A 17,904-nucleotide genomic window follows, 5' to 3' on the forward strand; every position below is an offset into this window, starting at 1 on the left:
TCTCACACTGGAGTGTTTTCCTCATTATATTTTCAAAGTCCATTTTTCTTCCAAAGGTAACAGTACTTACTGGGTTAGTTTCAAGTTTCATGTTGTAATGTCACGTGCACAAGTACAGTGAAATGCCTTTCTTGCAAGCTCCAAACCCAACAATGCCGTAATCAATATCAATGTAGTACTCAAAATAACACAAGGTAGAACAAAAAAAACGTGGTAGAACAAGGTAGGTAGAAGGTAGAACAAAAACAAGCGTGAAATAGAAATAAGAGCACGAGAATGTAAGTAAGTATTCTATATACAGGCTCAGTCAGTTCCAGTACCATATTTACAATGTGAAGGGATACTGGAGTGATAGAGGTACAGGGCCTTCAGGAAGTATTCACACCACTTGACCTTTTCCACATTTTGTTGTGTTACAGTCTGAATTTAAAATTGATCCGATTTTTTTGTCACTACGCCTACACATAATACCCCATAATGTCTAAGTGGAAATATGTTTTTCAAAATGAAAAGATGAAATGTCTTGAGTCTATAAGTATTCAACCCCATTCTGATGGCAAGCCTAAATGAGTTCAGGAATAAAGATATGCTTTACAAGTCACATAATAAGTTGCATGGACTCAATCTGTGTGCAATAATAGTGTTTACTGACTACCTAATGTCTGTACCCCACACATACAGTTATCTGTGAGGTCCCTCAGTCAAGCAGTGAATTTCAAACACAGACTCAACTACAAAGACCAGGGAGGTTTTGGCTTAAATGTACTTGAACATTTATGGCAAGACCTGAAAATTGTTGTCTAGCAATGATCAACAAACAATTTGACAGAGCTTGAAGAATTGTGAAAAGAATAAAAGACTATTGTTGCACAATCTGGTGTGGAAAACTCTTAGAGACTTACCTGGAAAGATGCACACTACAAAAGGTGCTTTTATACAAAGCATTGACTCAGGGCTGTAAACACTTACCTAATTCAAATATTTCTGTATTGAATTGTTTATAAGTTTGCAAACATTTCCAAAACATGTTTTCACTTTGTGATTATGGGATGTTGTGTGTAAATGGGTGTATAAAAAATGTATGAATCCATTTGGAATTCCGGCTGTAACACAACAAAATGTGGAATAAGTCAAGGGGTGTGAATACTTTCTGACAGCACTGTAGATATGTATAGGGGTAAGGTGACTAGGCATCAGGATATATGATGAACAGAATAGCAGCAGCATATATGATGATTGTATGTGAGTGTATAGAGTATAGAGTCAGTATAAATATATCTTCATATTATGTGTTTGACCAAATGAAGCGAGCGTTTGTGTGTGTGTTGGAGTGTCAGTGTGCATGAGTGTGTACAGCACTGTGAGTGCGCGTAGAGACTTGTAAAGAAAATGTATAAATACAATGGTCAACTCAGATAGTCTGTGTAGCCATTTTGAGCTCGGCCACAGTGATGCATTGGCTGTCCACATCACCATCTGTAGCGCCATGCGATCGAGGGCAGTGTTATTTCCATATCAAGCAGTGATGCAGCCAGTCAAGATGCTCTCAATGGTGCAACTGTAGAACTTTTTGATGATTTGAGGGCCCATGCCAAACCCTTTCAACCTCCTGAGGGGGAAGAGGCGTTGTAGTGCCTTCTTCATGACTGTGCGCCTGTGTGGACCATTTTAGAGATTTGAAGACCAAGGAACTTGATGCTCTCGACACGCTTGGTAATAAAGCTATACTGAGCTATTTCAGGTATTTCCAAACTGTATTCTGACCAAAAGAGTGCCCAAAATGTATAATACTTTATCTCATCTGCAAGAAAATTAAGTCATTCAACAGAAAAGATCTTTGGAAGGGAGCCATTTATTTCCAATCTTGTTTTAATGAAAACCATATCCAAATCCTGAGGCATGATTCGTTATAGAGACACATCAAAAACAATCAGTGTTCTGCATAATTCCCAGCTGACACTAGTTTACACTGCAAACAATAATGAGTTGGTAAGACCACCCCGGGACATGGCAGAATGGTTGACTAACGTCATCAGGACAGCCTCTGTTTGCTGGGTTTATACTGTTTGAGTCATCCACTGTCTATTCATTCAGAAAAGGCTACACATATCACACATGTTGGTGTTAGAAGCTCTACAGGATGTCAAGAAAGAATGATGCTGTGCTCACTGAGAGGGGATGTCCAGAGGGATACACTAATAATGGAGCTTTGACAGTGCATGGGCAATTTACTGGAGCTAAAAGGCCTAGACCATGGTGCTGTTCTTCCAATGCACCATTAAATGCCTGTACAACTCACTCCTTTCAATCTTTCATAGGTCATTAGAAAATGAACAAAGCTTTAAAGTTCTTTACTGACTATAAACAACCGGAACTGAATAAGACTGGAAACTGAAAGCAGCACAACAAAAAATTCTCAAGACAGTCAATTTACTCTCAAGACAGTCTACAGAAAGATCCCAGAATCATATCAAAATGTTCTGAGCATCAGTGTTATTACCTTTTATAGCCTTTTCCTATTAGCTGAAGGTCTGAGTAGTATAATTAATTTAACCAATGACTACTGTCAACAACACATGCTTTGATGAATGTAACAAGACCTGCCAAAAGGAATCATCATTATTCTTTATTCACAAAGGATTTTTTTGTGGTGATATGACCTGGACAATTTATCCTGACAAATGAGCTTGGTGCTGATCAAACCCACTACCTTCAAACACATTTAACCACAGGGGTATACTTTATCACCATTTGAAGAAAACATGGAGGAATAACACTCCCATGAGCTTAAAATAGAAGTAACTTATGGACATTGGGTTCCATTGGGTTGTCAAAGGAGATCAGGATTTTAGAATAAGTGCCTCTTTTTGATTTATTATTTTAAAAAATGTACTCCCCTTTTCTCCGCAATTATGTGATATCCAATTGCGATTCAATTACAACCTTGTCTCATCACGGCAAATCCCAGATGGGCTCGGGAGAGGCGAAGGTCGATTCAAGTGCCTTTAACACCCGCTCGCTTAACCCGGAAGCCTGCCGCACCAATGTGTCGCAAGAAACACAGTTCAACTGACGACCGTAGTCAGCCCCAGCCAAACCCTCCTCTAGCCAGGACGATGCTGGGCCAATTGTGCGCCGCCCTATAGGACTCCCAGTTATGGGATCGAACCCCAGGCTGTAGTGACGTCGCAACAATCGGGAGGCCGAGAGTGCCTCTTTTTAAATCCCACATTTATAAAAATAAAAATAAAATTTAATGTGTGATTTTATTTAGGTATTTTGTTTAACTTCTGTCTCTGTATCTTTGTAGTGTTTTTATTTATTTATATGATTTAACTTTTATAATTTGTTATTGAAAAGCACTCTAGAAATAGTTATTATTATTACTGTTAAAAAATAGCATAGGGAATTTTCTCAGTTTGTGCGTCCGTCCATAGTGACTGTAAAATACAGCTTCAACATCCGTATAATACCTTGACAATATCATCTGACCCTGAGACATTAGTGAGTAAAGCAGTTGTGTTTGACCTTGAATACAAACCAGATCTCTGAGGCTAAGGAGTATTTTTTTTATTTTACTAGGCAAGTCAGTTAAGAACAAATTCTTATTTTCAATGACAGCCTAGGAACAGTGGGTTAACTGCCTGTTCAGGGGCAGAACGACAGATTTGTACCTTGTCAGCTCGGGGATTTGAATTTGCAACCTTTCGGTTACTAGTCCAACGCTCTAACCACTAGGGTACCCTGCCGCCCCAATAAAGCACAGCCACATCCAAAATTATTGGCACCCTTGATGAACTTGAGCAAAAAATGATGTATAAAATAAATAATGCAAATACTGAGCTATAATGTAATACTTTCTGCACCCTCCCCTTGCGAGGATAACAACACTGCCTTTTTAATGTTTTATGATATTGGAGAACGCATTGGTAGGGGTCTTAGACCATTTCTCCATACAGAATCTTTCCCGATCCTTGAGATCCTCCAGTCTGCACTTATGGACCTCCCTCTTCAATTCAAACCACAGGTTTTCAATGGGGTTCATGTCCGGAGACTGAGATGACCATCGCAAAATGTTGATTTTTGGTCAATTAACCATACCTTTGTAGATTTTGATTTGTGCTTGTGGTCATTGTCTTGGAAGATCAACTTGCGGCCAAGTTTCATCCACCTGGCAGAGGCAACCAGATTTTTTGCTAAAATGTCCTGGTACTTGGTAGTTCATGATGTGAGTAAGACGTTGATACAGGTCAACATTCACAAGGCCGCAGGGCTAGACGGATTACCAGGAAGTGTACTGACATTTCAACCTCTCCCTGTCCGAGTCTGTAATAGTCCTTGTGCCCAAAAACACTAAGTTATCCTGCCTAAATGACTACCGACCCGTAGCACTCATGTCTATAGCCATGAAGTGCTTTGAAAGGCTGGTCATGGTTCACATCAACACCATTATCCCAGAAAGTCTAGACCCACTCCAATTTGCATACCGCCCTAACAGATCCACAGATGATGCCATCTCTATTGCACTCCACACTGCCCTTTCCCACCTGGACAAAAGGAACACCTATGTGAGAATGCTATTCATTGACTACAGCTCAGCGTTGAACACCACAGTGCACAAAGCTCATCAATAAGGTAAGTACCCTGGGACTAAACACCTCCCTCTGCAACTGGATCCTGGACTTCCTGACGAGCCGCCCCCAGGTGGAAAGGGTAGGTAACAACACATCCGCTACACTGATCTACAGCACAGGGGACCCTCACGGGGGTGCCTGCTCAGTCCCCTCCTGTACTCCCTGTTCACTCATGACTGCACGGCCAGGCACGACTCTAACACCATCATTAAGTTTGCTGATGACACAACAGTGGGAGGCCTGATCACTGACAACAACGAGACAGAGACCTGGCCGAGTGGTGCCAGGACAACAACCTCTCCCTCAACGTGATCAAGACAAAGGAGATGTTGTGGACTACAGGGAAAGGAGGACCGAGCACGCCCCCATTCTCATCGACAGGGCTGTAGTGGAGCAGGTTGAGAGCTTCAAGTTCCTTGGTGTTCACATCACCAACAAACTATCAGTGTCCAAGCACACCAAGACAGTCGTGAAGAAGGCACAATAAAACCTATTCAACCTCAGGAGACTGAAAAGATTTGGCATGGGTCCTGAGATCCTCAAAAGGTTCTACAGCTGCATCATCGAGAGCATCCTGACTAGTTGCATCACTGCCTGATATGGCAACTACTCGGCCTCCGACCGCAAGGAACAACAGAGGGTAGTGCATACGGCCCAGTACATCACTGGGGCAAAGCTTCCTGCCATCCAGGACCTCTATACCAGGCGGTGTCAGAGGAAGGCCCTAGAAATGGTCAAAGACTCCAGCCACCCTAGTCATAGACTCTCTCTGCTTCTGCATGGCAAGAGGTACCGGAGCACCAAGTCTAGGTCCAAGAGGCTTCTAAACAGCTTCTACCCTCAAGCCATAAGACTCTTGAACATCTTATCAAAGGGCTACCCAGACCACTCTTTTTATGCTGCTTACTCTGTTTATAATCTATGCATAGTCACTTTAACACTACCTACATGTACATATTACGTCAATTACCTCGACTAACCGCTGCCCCCGCACATTGACTCTGGTACCCCCTGTATATAGTCTCGCTATTGTTATTTTCCTGCTGCTCTTTAACTACTTTTTACTTTTATTTCTTATTCTTATTCATATTTTTTAAACTGCATTGTTGGTTAGGGGCTTGTAAGTAAGCGTTTCACTGTAAGTTCTACACCATTGAGAGCATCCTGAACGGTTGCCTCACCGCCTGGTATGGCAACTGCTCGGCATCTGACCGTATTTTGTTTGATTTTAGATTAATATATAATAATGTATAATAATCTTTATTGGTGCCAATAATTTTGGCACCTCTTTGTGTATTTCTCTGAGCAATTATATTGGTATAAAATAATATAATTGCCCCATTTATTTTAGCATACAATATAGCTTGGTATTTGTATTACTTAATTTATACAGACTTTTATGCTAATCAAAAACAAATGATAGTGCCAGTAAGAGCAAACTAGATGGGATGGCGTATCGCTGCAGAATGCTGTTGTAGCCATGCTGGTTAAGTGTGCCTTGAATTCTAAATAAATCACTGACAGTGTCACCAGCAAAGCACCCCCACACCATCACACCTCCTCCTCCATGCTTCACGGTGGGAACCACACATGTGGAGATCATATGTTCACCTACATACTCTGTCTCACAAAGACACGGTGGTCTGAACCAAAAACCTCAAATTTGGACTCATCAGACCAAAGGACAGATTTCCACCAGTCTAATTTCCATTGCTTGTTTTGCTTGACCCAAGCAAGTATCTCTTCTTATTGGTGTCACGTCATGACCTTAGTTCCTTTTTTATGTCTCTGTTTTAGTTTGGTCAGGGTATGAGTTGGGGTGGGCATTCTATGTTTTCTATTTCTATGTGTTTGGCCTGGTATGGTTCCCAATCAGAGGCAGCTGGCAATCGTTGTCTCTGATTGAGAACCATACTTAGGCAGCCTGTTTTCCCACTATGGGTTGTGGGTAGTTATTTTCTGTTTAGTGTTTTTGTTGCACCTTACAGAACTGTTAGTTTGTTGTTTTTATTCTGGTATTCATCTTCATTAAAAGTATTATGAATACGTACCACGCTGCACATTGGTCCTCTTCTCCTTCTCCCGACGACAATCGTTACAATTGGTGTCCTTTAGTAGTGATTTCTTTGCAGTTATTCGACCATGAAGGCTTTATTCACGCAGTCTCCTCTGAACAGTTGATGTTGAGATCTGTCTGTTACTTGAACTCTGTGAAACATTTATTTGGGCTGCAATCTGAGGCTCATAACTCTAATGAATATATCGTCTGCAGCAGAGGTAAATCTGGGTCTTCCTTTCCTATGGTTGTCCTCATGAGAGCCAGTTTCATCATAGCGCTTGATGGTTTTTGCGAATGCCCAAAATACTTCTTGAAAATTTCAGAATTTACTGACCTTCATGTCTTAAAGTAATGATAGACTGTAGTTTATCTTTGAACATTTGAGCGGCTCTTGCCATAATATGGACTTGGTCTTTTACCAAATAGAACTATCTTCTATACACCACCTCGACCTTGGGGTGGTATACAGGGCCAGATGGAATACCAGGGTGTGTACTCAGCGCATGCGCTAACCAACTGGCAAGCGTCTTCACTGACATTTTCAACCAGTCCCTGACTGAGTCTGCAATACCAAAATGTTTCAAGCAGACCACCATAGCTCCTGTGCCCAAGAACACAAAGGGAACCCACCTAAAAGACTACCGACCCGTAGCACTCACGTCTGTAGCTATGAAGTGCTTTGAAAGGCTGGTCATGGCTCACATCAACACTATTACCCCAGAAACCCTAGACCCACTCCAACAGATCCACAGATCTAAGGACCCTGGGACTAAACACCTCCCTCTGCAACTGGACTTCCTGTCGGGCCGCCCCCAGATGGTAAGGGTAGGTAACAACACATCTGTCACACTGATCCTCAACACAGGGGACCCTCAGGTGGTTGTGCTCAGTCCCCTCCTGAGCTCCCTGTTCACTCATGACTGCTCAGCCAGGCACGACTATGACACCATCATTACGTTTGCCGATGACACAACAGTGGTAGGATCTGATCACCGACAACGACAAGACAGCCTATAGGGAGAAGGTCAGAGACCTGGCCGCGTGGTGCCAGGACAACAACCTCTCCCTCAATGTGATTGAGACAAAGGAGATGATTGTGGACTACAGGAAAAGGAGGACCGAGCACACCCTCATTCTTATCGACAGGGCTGTAGTGGAGCAGATTGAGAGCTTCAAGTTCCTTGGTGTCCATATCACCAACCAACTTGAATGGTCCAAACACACCACGACAAACCCTATTCAACTCAGGAAACTAAAAAGATTTGGCATGGGTCCTGAGATCCTCAAAAGGTTCTACAGCTGCAACATCGAGAGGATCCTGACTGGTTGCATCACTGCCTGCTACGGCAACTGTTCGACCTCCGACCACAAGGCACTACAGAGGGTAGTGATTTATTTTGATTTGATGTGAAATACTTCAATGATCCTCATCTAGGGAAAATTCTGCCACAATATATAGCAATAACGGTTTCATAAAACTATAAAGAAATAAGACACTATAAAACAGAGTAAAACCACCTACTATAATTTGGACACTTTTTTTATATCATTTATCATTTTTCTTCTTAAAAAGTTGAGATAATTATGCAAGTACTTTATTTTTTAGCCAAATGAAAACAACATTTACTAAATTATTCTGATTAAATTTACAGTTGAACTTCATGAATCTTACATGAGTGTTTTCTTGTCATACTTACATAAAACTAATTGAGAAAACGCTGACTTGTTGCTAATGCTAAATCATAAGGCACAACGTGTGTGGTAGTGTGTGTACATTTACAGTGTGCCCATCTTCAAAAGAAGCCCTATATGCATAGGCTCCAGTTCAAACAGACATGTACCAGCAGGATCCCCAGGAACTCTCTGATTGAGACATTACTGATTGTGGAGATTGAGAGGATTTGTATAATGTATGGCCAATAAAGCCTTATTCTAGTTTAGAAGGTTATACAAGTAAATCAAGGACATAACCTACAGTACGAAAAAAGTATGAGGCACAGTTAAGTGGGCTACATATTGACAACATGGACATCTATCCATTTTGGATATCGTGTTCTGATATAATCCAGCACCGTTCCAAACATGCAGGGTTTCAAACGTACAATAATCACGGTGTATGTCAAATAGCAATGTTCTAGAAGCAACTCAGTTGAAAATGACTCTAAGGGAGCAATTCAATCTGTGTCTCGGAAATTCAGCGTTACAGCATCATTTAAATTTAAAGGCGATGTTCCCTTGGAGGCTACATTCACCTTAAACGCTGCTTAAATCAGATCAATCGGAAATTACCTTTACATTTCTAGCACGCAATCTGTAACACTTCAGTGATACAGCTTCGATTGAACCTTAAATAACTCTATAGGTATGTTTACCTTAATGAAATTCGTTCGGGAATGTGTAACAATTGCCCAATACAGTGAATTGATGTATATGCCTATCATAGGAGTAGACGAATCTCATGACCGTGAGGGGAACTGATGTTGACTCAGTTTAGTAATCCTACTACACCAAACTAAAGTGATGAAGAAAATATTACTGAAATTGATTTAATATAAGTGCCCAAATATAGCCAAGTAGATTATCAATGAATGACTAGACAGTAGGTTACTTACCTATCAAAACACTGAGCGCAATATTAATAAAAATGTGTCTTCCTATATAATCCATGGCTCTTTTTGGAAGGATCCTGGAAAGAGTTGTCTCTATTTTGCACTTTTGCCACTTTATTTATTCATGTAAACAAATGCTAAACTAAAAACACGTTTTAAAGATCACCAAGTCCCAAGGACGCGCAGCCTCTTTGCAAGTGGAGTTTCTTCACCCGCTTGCAGTAGTCTAATAATACATTCTGATGAAGATGCCGCGGCGATTGGGTCTGAACTCGCGACAGACTCAAACTCTCTCACCCTCTCTCTCTCTCTCTCTCTCTCTCTCTTTCTCTTTGGGTTACTACCTCTGCCTAGTCAGAAACGTGGTCCTAACGCCAGCTGTTATTTTTTCACCGAGCAGTTATTGCACCATACTGTATATTGCCTTGCAGAGGGCTTGTGTGTAGCGGTTGGTATGGTCATGCAATGGTGTACTGTTTGCGTTAAGAAATCGTAACCTTCCAATGTTTTCAGATTTGTATGAAATATGACCAATAATTAATGACAATATGAGTGAAAAACTTTTCCTTCCAAAAAATGTAATTAAGCATTTTACAAGCAGCTTCTTCGTGTTGGAATTGTATGGGTATACCCCAGAAACAGAATGGTGTGGGTATACCCCAGAAACAGAATGGTGTGGGTATACCCCAGAAACAGAATGGTGTGGGTATACCCCAGAAACAGAATGGTGTGGGTATACCCCAGAAACAGAATTGTATGGGTATACCCCAGAAACAGAATGGTGTGGGTATACCCCAGAAACAGAATGGTGTGGGTATACCCCAGAAACAGAATGGTGTGGGTATACCCCAGAAACAGAATGGTATGGATATACCCCAGAAACAGAATGGTGTGGGTATACCCCAGAAACAGAATGGTGTGGGTATACCCCAGAAACAGAATGGTGTGGGTATACCCCAGAAACAGAATGGTGTGGGTATACCCCAGAAACAGAATGGTGTGGGTATACCCCAGAAACAGAACGGTGTGGGTATACCCCAGAAACAGAACGGTGTGGGTATACCCCAGAAACAGAACGGTGTGGAATTATACTGTCAATTCAAATATTGATGTAAGTAGACCACTGATTGGTCAGCTCAGCCAATTAGGCAAGATTATATCATTCTCTATGTGGAAATAACCAGTGTTGTTTTCTCAAATGTATGCCGAATACGAGTATAAAACAAGTCAACAACATTATTTGGGTATGAGTTAACAGAATATTAACTTTCAAATGCGATGTTTACACTGGACAGTTACTTTAAAGCAATATAAAAGGAAAATATACAGTATAAGTTGATTTGAAGACCTTTGGTCAGATTCCATTAAATATTGCATTGCAGAAATCAGAGGTTTTCTTTCTTTTACTTTAAAAATACTGCCTGTTACACATAATCTAAAGTTGAAGTCAGAAGTTTACATAAACCTTAGCCAAATACACTTACTCAGTTTTTCACAATTCCTGACATTTAATCTTAGTAAAAATTCCCTGTCTTAGGTCAGTTAGGATAACCACTTTATTATAAGGATGAGAAATGTCAGAATAATAGTAGAGAGAATTATTTATTTCAGACTTTTTTCTTTCATCACATTCCCAGTGGGTCAGAAGTTTACATACACTCAATTAGTATTTGGTAGCATTGCCTTCAAATTGTTTAACTTTGGTCAAACATTTCAAGTAGCCTTCCACAAGCTTTGCACATAAGTTGGGTGAATTTTGTCCCATTCCTCCTGACAGAGCTGGTGTAACTGAGTCAGATTTGTAGACCTCATTGCTCACACATGCTTTTTCAGATCTGCCCACAAATGTTCTATGGGATTGAGGTCAGGGCTTTGTGATGGACACTCCAATACATTGACTTTGTTGTCCTTACCTTGACTTTGTTGACATTTTGCCACAACTTTGGAAGTATGCTTGGGGTCATTGTCCATTTGGAAGACCCATTTGTGACCAAGTTTTAACTTCCTGACTGATTTCTATAGATGTTGCTTCAATATATCCACATCATTTTCCCTTCCTTATGAAGCCATCTATTTTGTGAAGTGCACCAGTCCCTCCTGCAGCAAAGAACCCCCACAACATGATGCTGCCACCCCCGCGCTTCACGGTGTGGATGGTGTTTTTTGGCTTGCAAGCATCCCCCTTTTTCCCCCAAACATAAAGATGGTCATTATGGCCAAACAGTTATATTTTTGTTTCATCAGACCAGAGGACATTTCTCAAAAAAGTACGATCTTTGTCCCCATGTGCAGTTGCAAACCGTAGTTTGGCATTTTTTATGGCGGTTTTGGAGCAGCGGCTTCTTCCTTGTTGAGCGGCGTTTCAGGTTATGTCGATATAGGACTTATTTTACTGTGGATATAGATACTTTTGTACCCATTTCCTCCAGCATCTTCACAAGGATTGATTTGCACTTTTCACACCAAAGTACGTTCATCTCTAGGAGACAGAACGCTTCTCCTTCCTGAGCGGTATGACGGCTGCATGGTCCCATGGTGTTTAAACTTGTGAACTATTGTTTGTACAGATGAACGTGGTACCTTCAGGCGTTTGGAAATTGCTCCAAGGATGAACCAGACTTGTAGAGGTCTACAATCTTTTTCTGAGGTATTGGCTGATTTCTTTTGATTTTCCCTTGATGTCAAGCAAAGAGGCACTGAGTTTGAAGGTAGGCCTTGAAATACATTCACAGGTACACCTCCAATTGCTTCTAAAGCCATAACATCATTTTCTGGAATTTTCCAAGCTGTTTAAAGGCACAGTCAACTTAGTGTATGTACATTTCTGACCCTCTGGAATTATGATACAGTGAATTATAAGTGAAATAATCTGTCTGTAAACAATTGTTGGAAAAAGAACTTGTGTCATGCACAAAGTAGATGTCCTAACCAACTTGCCAAAATGATAGTTTGTTTAACAAGAAATTTGCATAGTGGTTGAAAAACAAGTTTTTTTCAATTTAAAGTTTTATTAAGTTTTCTTGTTTTTCAATCAACCAACAAAACACATTCCACATTCACCGATGTGACGAAAAATATAAATAAAAAATAATAATACTAAATTTAAAAAATATATTAAAAAAAATATATGTATATATAATTACTTAAAAAATTAAAATAAATATATATATAAAACTTGCAGCAGCACTATAAAGGTTCTTATTAGCATTTTCCAGCCTTAGCTGAGACGACAAGCAAATGATTCGTTTTTAGATTTTACAGCACCTTACACAATGTATCTGCTCATTTCCCTAATCACCCCATTCACTCTGTCCACTTTGAAATATAGTTGAGTAGTGGAGACCAGTCTATCAAAATTGGGCTGTCTCTTGCGGAGGTCATAAGTGAGCTTTTCAAGAGGGAGAAAGTCAACAATCTGGTCAATCCACATTTTAAATGTAGGAGGGGTATTAGAGGCCCACAATAGAAGAATACATTTCTTAGCTAAGTATGTAACAGTCGTAAGCAAATTCTCTGTCAGGATCAAGAACAAAGTCCTGCTGGGCATTAAGAAGATAGATACATGGGGTCATACCAAACTGGACATCTAGTATTTCCTGTGCAGCAGTATGTATAGATTGCCAGAATCTGGCAATCTCTCTACAGTTCCAAAATACATGCATATAGGTTCCACTTTCAGAGGTACGAAAAACAAGTTTTGATGACTCCAATCTAAGTGTATGTAAACTTCCGTACAGACAACTGTACATGCTTTTTCCACAGTAGAGCTTTCCAATTGTACTTGTTTGTAGTATTAGTAGGAAACAGTGATGAGCCTACAGTATGTTACCTTGAATTTGTCTTACATTAGAGGCTCAGTATCTACTCAGCCAAAGGTGCCTAGTTATGCAATTAAAGGTTACAAGCACAAGAACTCACAGTTTCCCTTCTTATATGTTTGGACTGAATGACAACCGACATATGATTCAGTTTGACATGAATAAATAGGTCTCACAAGACCAAATTAATGTTTACTTGAAAAACATTGCACACCTGAAGTACAGTCTCTATTGCAAAGTGCAAAAGTTAATTCCTCTAGTCCAGTGTTTCCCAAACTTGTTATAGCCCTGTACCCTTCAAACATTCAATCTCCAGCTGCGTACCCCCGTTAGCACCAGGGTCAGCGCACTATCAAATGTTGTTTTCTTGCCATCATTTTAAGCCTGTCACACACACACTATACGATGCATTTATTAAACATAAGAATTAGTGTGAGTTTCTGTTACAACCCGGCTCTTAGGAAGTGACAAAGAGCTCTTATAGGACCAGGGCACAGATAATAATATAATAATAACCAATCATTTTGCTCTTTATTTAGCCAGCTTACATATAAAACCTTATTTGATCATCAAAAATTGTGAATAACTCACCACAGGTTAATGAGAAGGGTGTGCTTGAAAGGATGCACATAACTCTGCAATGTTGGGTTGTATTGGAGAGAGTCTCAGTCTTAAATCATTTTCCACACACAGTCTGTGCCTGTATTTAGTTGTCATGCTTGTGAGGGCCGAGAATCCACTCTCACATAGGTACTGGTTGCAAAGGTCATCAGTGTCTTAACAGCGCGATTTGCCAAGGCAGGATACTCTGAGTGCAGCCCAATCCAGAAATCTGGTAGTGGCTTCTGATTAAATTCAATTTTCACAGAACCGCTTGTTGCAATTTTGATGAGGCTCTCTTGTTCAGATATCAGTAAGTGGACTGGAAGCAGGACATGAAAGGGATAACGAATCCAGTTGTTTGTGTCATCTATTCGGGAAAGTACCTGCGTAATTGTTCACCCAGCTCACTCAGGTGCTTCGCTATATCACATTTGACATTGTCCGTAAGCTTGAGTTCATTTGCACACAAAAAAATCAAACAATGATGGAAAGACCTGTGTGTTGTCCTTGTTAATACAGGCCGAAAAGAGCTCCAACTTCTTGATCATAGCCTCAATTTTGTCCCGCACATTGAATATAGTTGCAAGAGAGTCCCTGTAATCCTAGATTCAGATCATTCAAGCGAGAAAAAACATCACCCAGATAGGCCAGTCGTGTGAGAAACTCATCATTGTGCAAGATGTCAAGTGACAATTATGGTCAGTAAAGAAAACTTTAAGCTTGTCTCTCAATTTTAAAAAATGTGTCAATACTTTGCCCCTTGATAACCAGCGGACTTCTGTATGTTGTCAAATCATTACATGGTCGCTGCCCATATCATTGCATAATACAGAAAATACACAAGAGTTCAGGGGCCTCACTTTAACAAAGTTAACCATTTTCACTGTAGTGTCCAACACATATTTCAGGCTGTCAGGCATTCCCTTGGCAGCAAGAGTCTCTCGGTGGATGATGCAGTATACCCAAGTGGCGTCGGGAGCAACTGCTTGCACGTGAGTTACCACTCCACTATGTCTCCCTGTCATGGCTTTGGTGCCATCAGTACAGATACCAACACATCTTGACCACCAAAGTCCATTTGATGTCAGAAATGCGAAGTAGTAATTGTTTCAAAACATCTCCTGCCATGTCACTGATGCGTCGTGAAACAGTGTTGTTTGATGAAGGTATTCTGTATAGTTTTTTTGGTCTTGTCCCCCAGCATTGTCCCAGCCATATCCGCGGCAGCAGGAAGAATGAAGTCCTCCACAATAATAGGGGGCTTGCCTGTCCGAGTCACTCGGTAGCTCACCATATAAGATCTTTCTAGCCCCTTCTTATTAATGGTATCTATTGTTTTTATACATGTCTTACTACTCGAAAGTTGTCTTTATTCTTGCTCACAAAACTCCAGTGGCTTATTTTTCTTATTGTCATGTTTCGTTTCTGAATGTCAGTGCAAGAGTGAAGGTTTCCCGTGAGAGAGTAACGGTTAATGTGATTGGATGTTAATTATTTGACTAGGCTACCTGTATTTGACATTGTGTTGTTATTTCGCTGAACACTAGATGGTTCTATTTTATTTTTGGCAGTGAAACAAGGCTACTCAGGCAACAACAAAAACTCACCCAAATGTATAGCCCCATTGGAAAATATAAATGTACTGTTTGAAAATGTGAAGAAGAAAAAGTGTTGATGGAGACAAGCGAAGATTAAAAGCCAGAACTATATTAGCTCCACACTTATAAGGGGTGCCCTTACAAAAATATCTTACAGGATGCTCCTGCAGGAGTATGAATTGTCCTGCAGAAATGTTGAAAATCCTGGACAAACGTGACAATTCCTGCTGGATTCCAAGTAATTCCAGGTTGAATTCTGCAGGACCAAAACCTGCAGGATAAGTTAGAAAAGAGACTTTAGACAACAGAGAAAAGAGACTAAAAGAAAATTGTGCAATATCAGACATTTCAACTCAGCATTTGTAATGTAATCATTGACAATGTCCACGTGCAATAAATCATTTATATTTGATAGATACCAACATGGTTGATAATGGTTTCAGTAGGCCCACACTTCAGTGAATGTAATAATGATTTATATATCATGCTGTCATTTTAAGAAACACATTCATTCATACATACTCAAAATAAATCAATACAATGTAAAAAATAAAAAATAAAAAGTTGTGTACAGTGAAGAGTCTACCTCCCATTTGTTGGGCTGTAAAACAGATGTAGTTCCCTTGTACACCTGGGATGTCTTTCAGGTAAACTAGGGTATCCTAGCCTTCATATTTCTTCAACAAACCTTTTGTTAGCTTGGTTTGATAAATGTACGAAACAGAGCGATGTACAAAAGTGCATTAGCCGTCGTTATTTCTCTTCCAATAGACCAGGACCTACGATGGTATTTGGACTCAAACCACAGTGTAGTAATTCGCCGACACATACAAGTAAGATGCCGTGCATGTCATCAAAAGCAAACATTAAAGGAGATGGGCCCTTAACACCATGTATGATGTTCCCTGACTCGATCACCAAGGCAACCTCTCTGTGGTGTTTAGTGTGTGTGCGTGGCTCTGGCTCACTCTATCACCAAGCCAACCTCTCTGCGGTGTTTAGTGTGTGTGCGTGGCTCTGGCTCACTCTATCACCAAGGCAACCTCTCTGCAGTATTTAGTGTCTGTAGGTGGCTCTGGCTCACTCTATCACCAAGGAAACCTCTCTGTGGTGTTTTGTATCTGTAGGTGGCTCTGGCTCACTCTATCACCAAGGCAACCTCTCTGCCGTGTTTAGTGTCTGTAGGTGGCTCTGGCTCACTCTATCACCAAGGCAACCTCTCTTTGGTGTTTTGCATCTGTGGGTGGTCTGGCTCACTCTATCACCAAGGCAACCTCTCTGCCGTGTTTAGTGTCTGTAGGTGGCTCTGGCTCACTCTATCACCAAGGCAATCTCTCTGTGGTGTTTAGTGTCTGTAGGTGGCTCTGGCTCACTCTATCACCAAGGCAACCTCCCTGTGGTGTTTTGCATCTGTGGGTGGCTCTGGCTCACTCTATCACCAAGGCAACCTCTCTGCAGTGTTTTGTATCTGTGGGTGGCTCTGGCTCACTCTATCACCAAGGCAACCTCTCTGCCGTGTTTTGTATCTGTAGGTGGCTCTGGCTCACTCTATCACCAAGGCAACTGTCTCTACGGTGTTTTGCATCTGTAGGTGGCTCTGGCTCACTCTATCACCAAGGCAACCTCTCTGCGGTGTTTTGTATCTGTGGGTGTCTCTGGCTCACTCTATCACCAAGGCAACCTCTCTGCAGTGTTTTGTATCTGTGGGTGTCTCTGGCTCACTCTATCACCAAGGCAACCTATCTGCTGTGTTTTGTATCTGTGGGTGGCTCTGGCTCACTCTCAAGCGGATACACTCTAGTGAACCCATTTCCCTTTTCTAACACTTCTCCTTTGTGATAGCACCAGTTGCATCCAAGTTCACCATTGAATTGTTTGATATTCTGTCCTTTGCAGGCAGCGGGGGAATCACAAATACATAGTAAACTGTACACAGGTACATTGGTGGGTGTCCCTCTTAACTGGCTTGTCAAGTCCTCAACCCTCATGTGAAACACACTCAAACACAAAGGGCTGAAGGAAATAATTCATTTCTGTGCTCTTTGGCCCAAAGCACAGCCCCACACGAATGATGTGCTACGCTCTTAGGTTTGGGGGAAGTAAATAAACTGTGACTTGTAGGGGCCAGACGTGAAAGGGAGAGGACTTGAATACTGAAACGCCATATACATTCAATGAGAGTAAAAGTTTCATTAAATCAGTGTCATTAAGGGCATCTATTGACTTGTATAGTGCACCATCATAAATGTCATCTATACTATCTGGGCTGCTCTTGGACCTACAATACATATATTCTGTGTCACAGAATTTGGGGTCTGATAACTTTTCCTCTTTGTTTTTTCACTGATCATTTCATGAACACTGATCCACTCTTGACAAGAGATGGCATATCCCCAGGGAGGCAACAACATGATGTGCAATGATCTGGCACTTCACTGCCAAAGAAATACTGGCATGTTGGACAAATATACTGCGTAACCGGGGACACCATGCGCAAGGGGCTATGCACACGCACCTGCCCGGTCCCTCTCTCTCTCCGGTAAGCATGGGAAGTTGGCGGCTTTCGCTGCCTCCAGCTCAGCC

The 17,904-nt window shown here is 41.1% G+C and overlaps 1 protein-coding gene across 1 annotated transcript in view; it reads right to left on the minus strand.

Moving 5' to 3' along the window:
• Positions 1-9,598, minus strand: part of LOC115119237 (tyrosine-protein kinase receptor-like) — a 96,615-nt gene extending 87,017 nt beyond the window's left edge. The window contains exon 1 of the mRNA XM_065004281.1: positions 9,306-9,598. Within this exon, the coding sequence (XP_064860353.1) occupies positions 9,306-9,360 (55 nt within the window). The 5' untranslated portion in view covers positions 9,361-9,598. The remainder of the gene's footprint in view (positions 1-9,305) is intronic.
• Between the last annotated feature and the right edge of the window lie 8,306 nt (positions 9,599-17,904).

The sequence above is a fragment of the Oncorhynchus nerka genome, linkage group LG18, assembly GCF_034236695.1.
Source record: "Oncorhynchus nerka isolate Pitt River linkage group LG18, Oner_Uvic_2.0, whole genome shotgun sequence".
In the NCBI taxonomy this organism is placed as follows: domain Eukaryota; kingdom Metazoa; phylum Chordata; class Actinopteri; order Salmoniformes; family Salmonidae; genus Oncorhynchus; species Oncorhynchus nerka.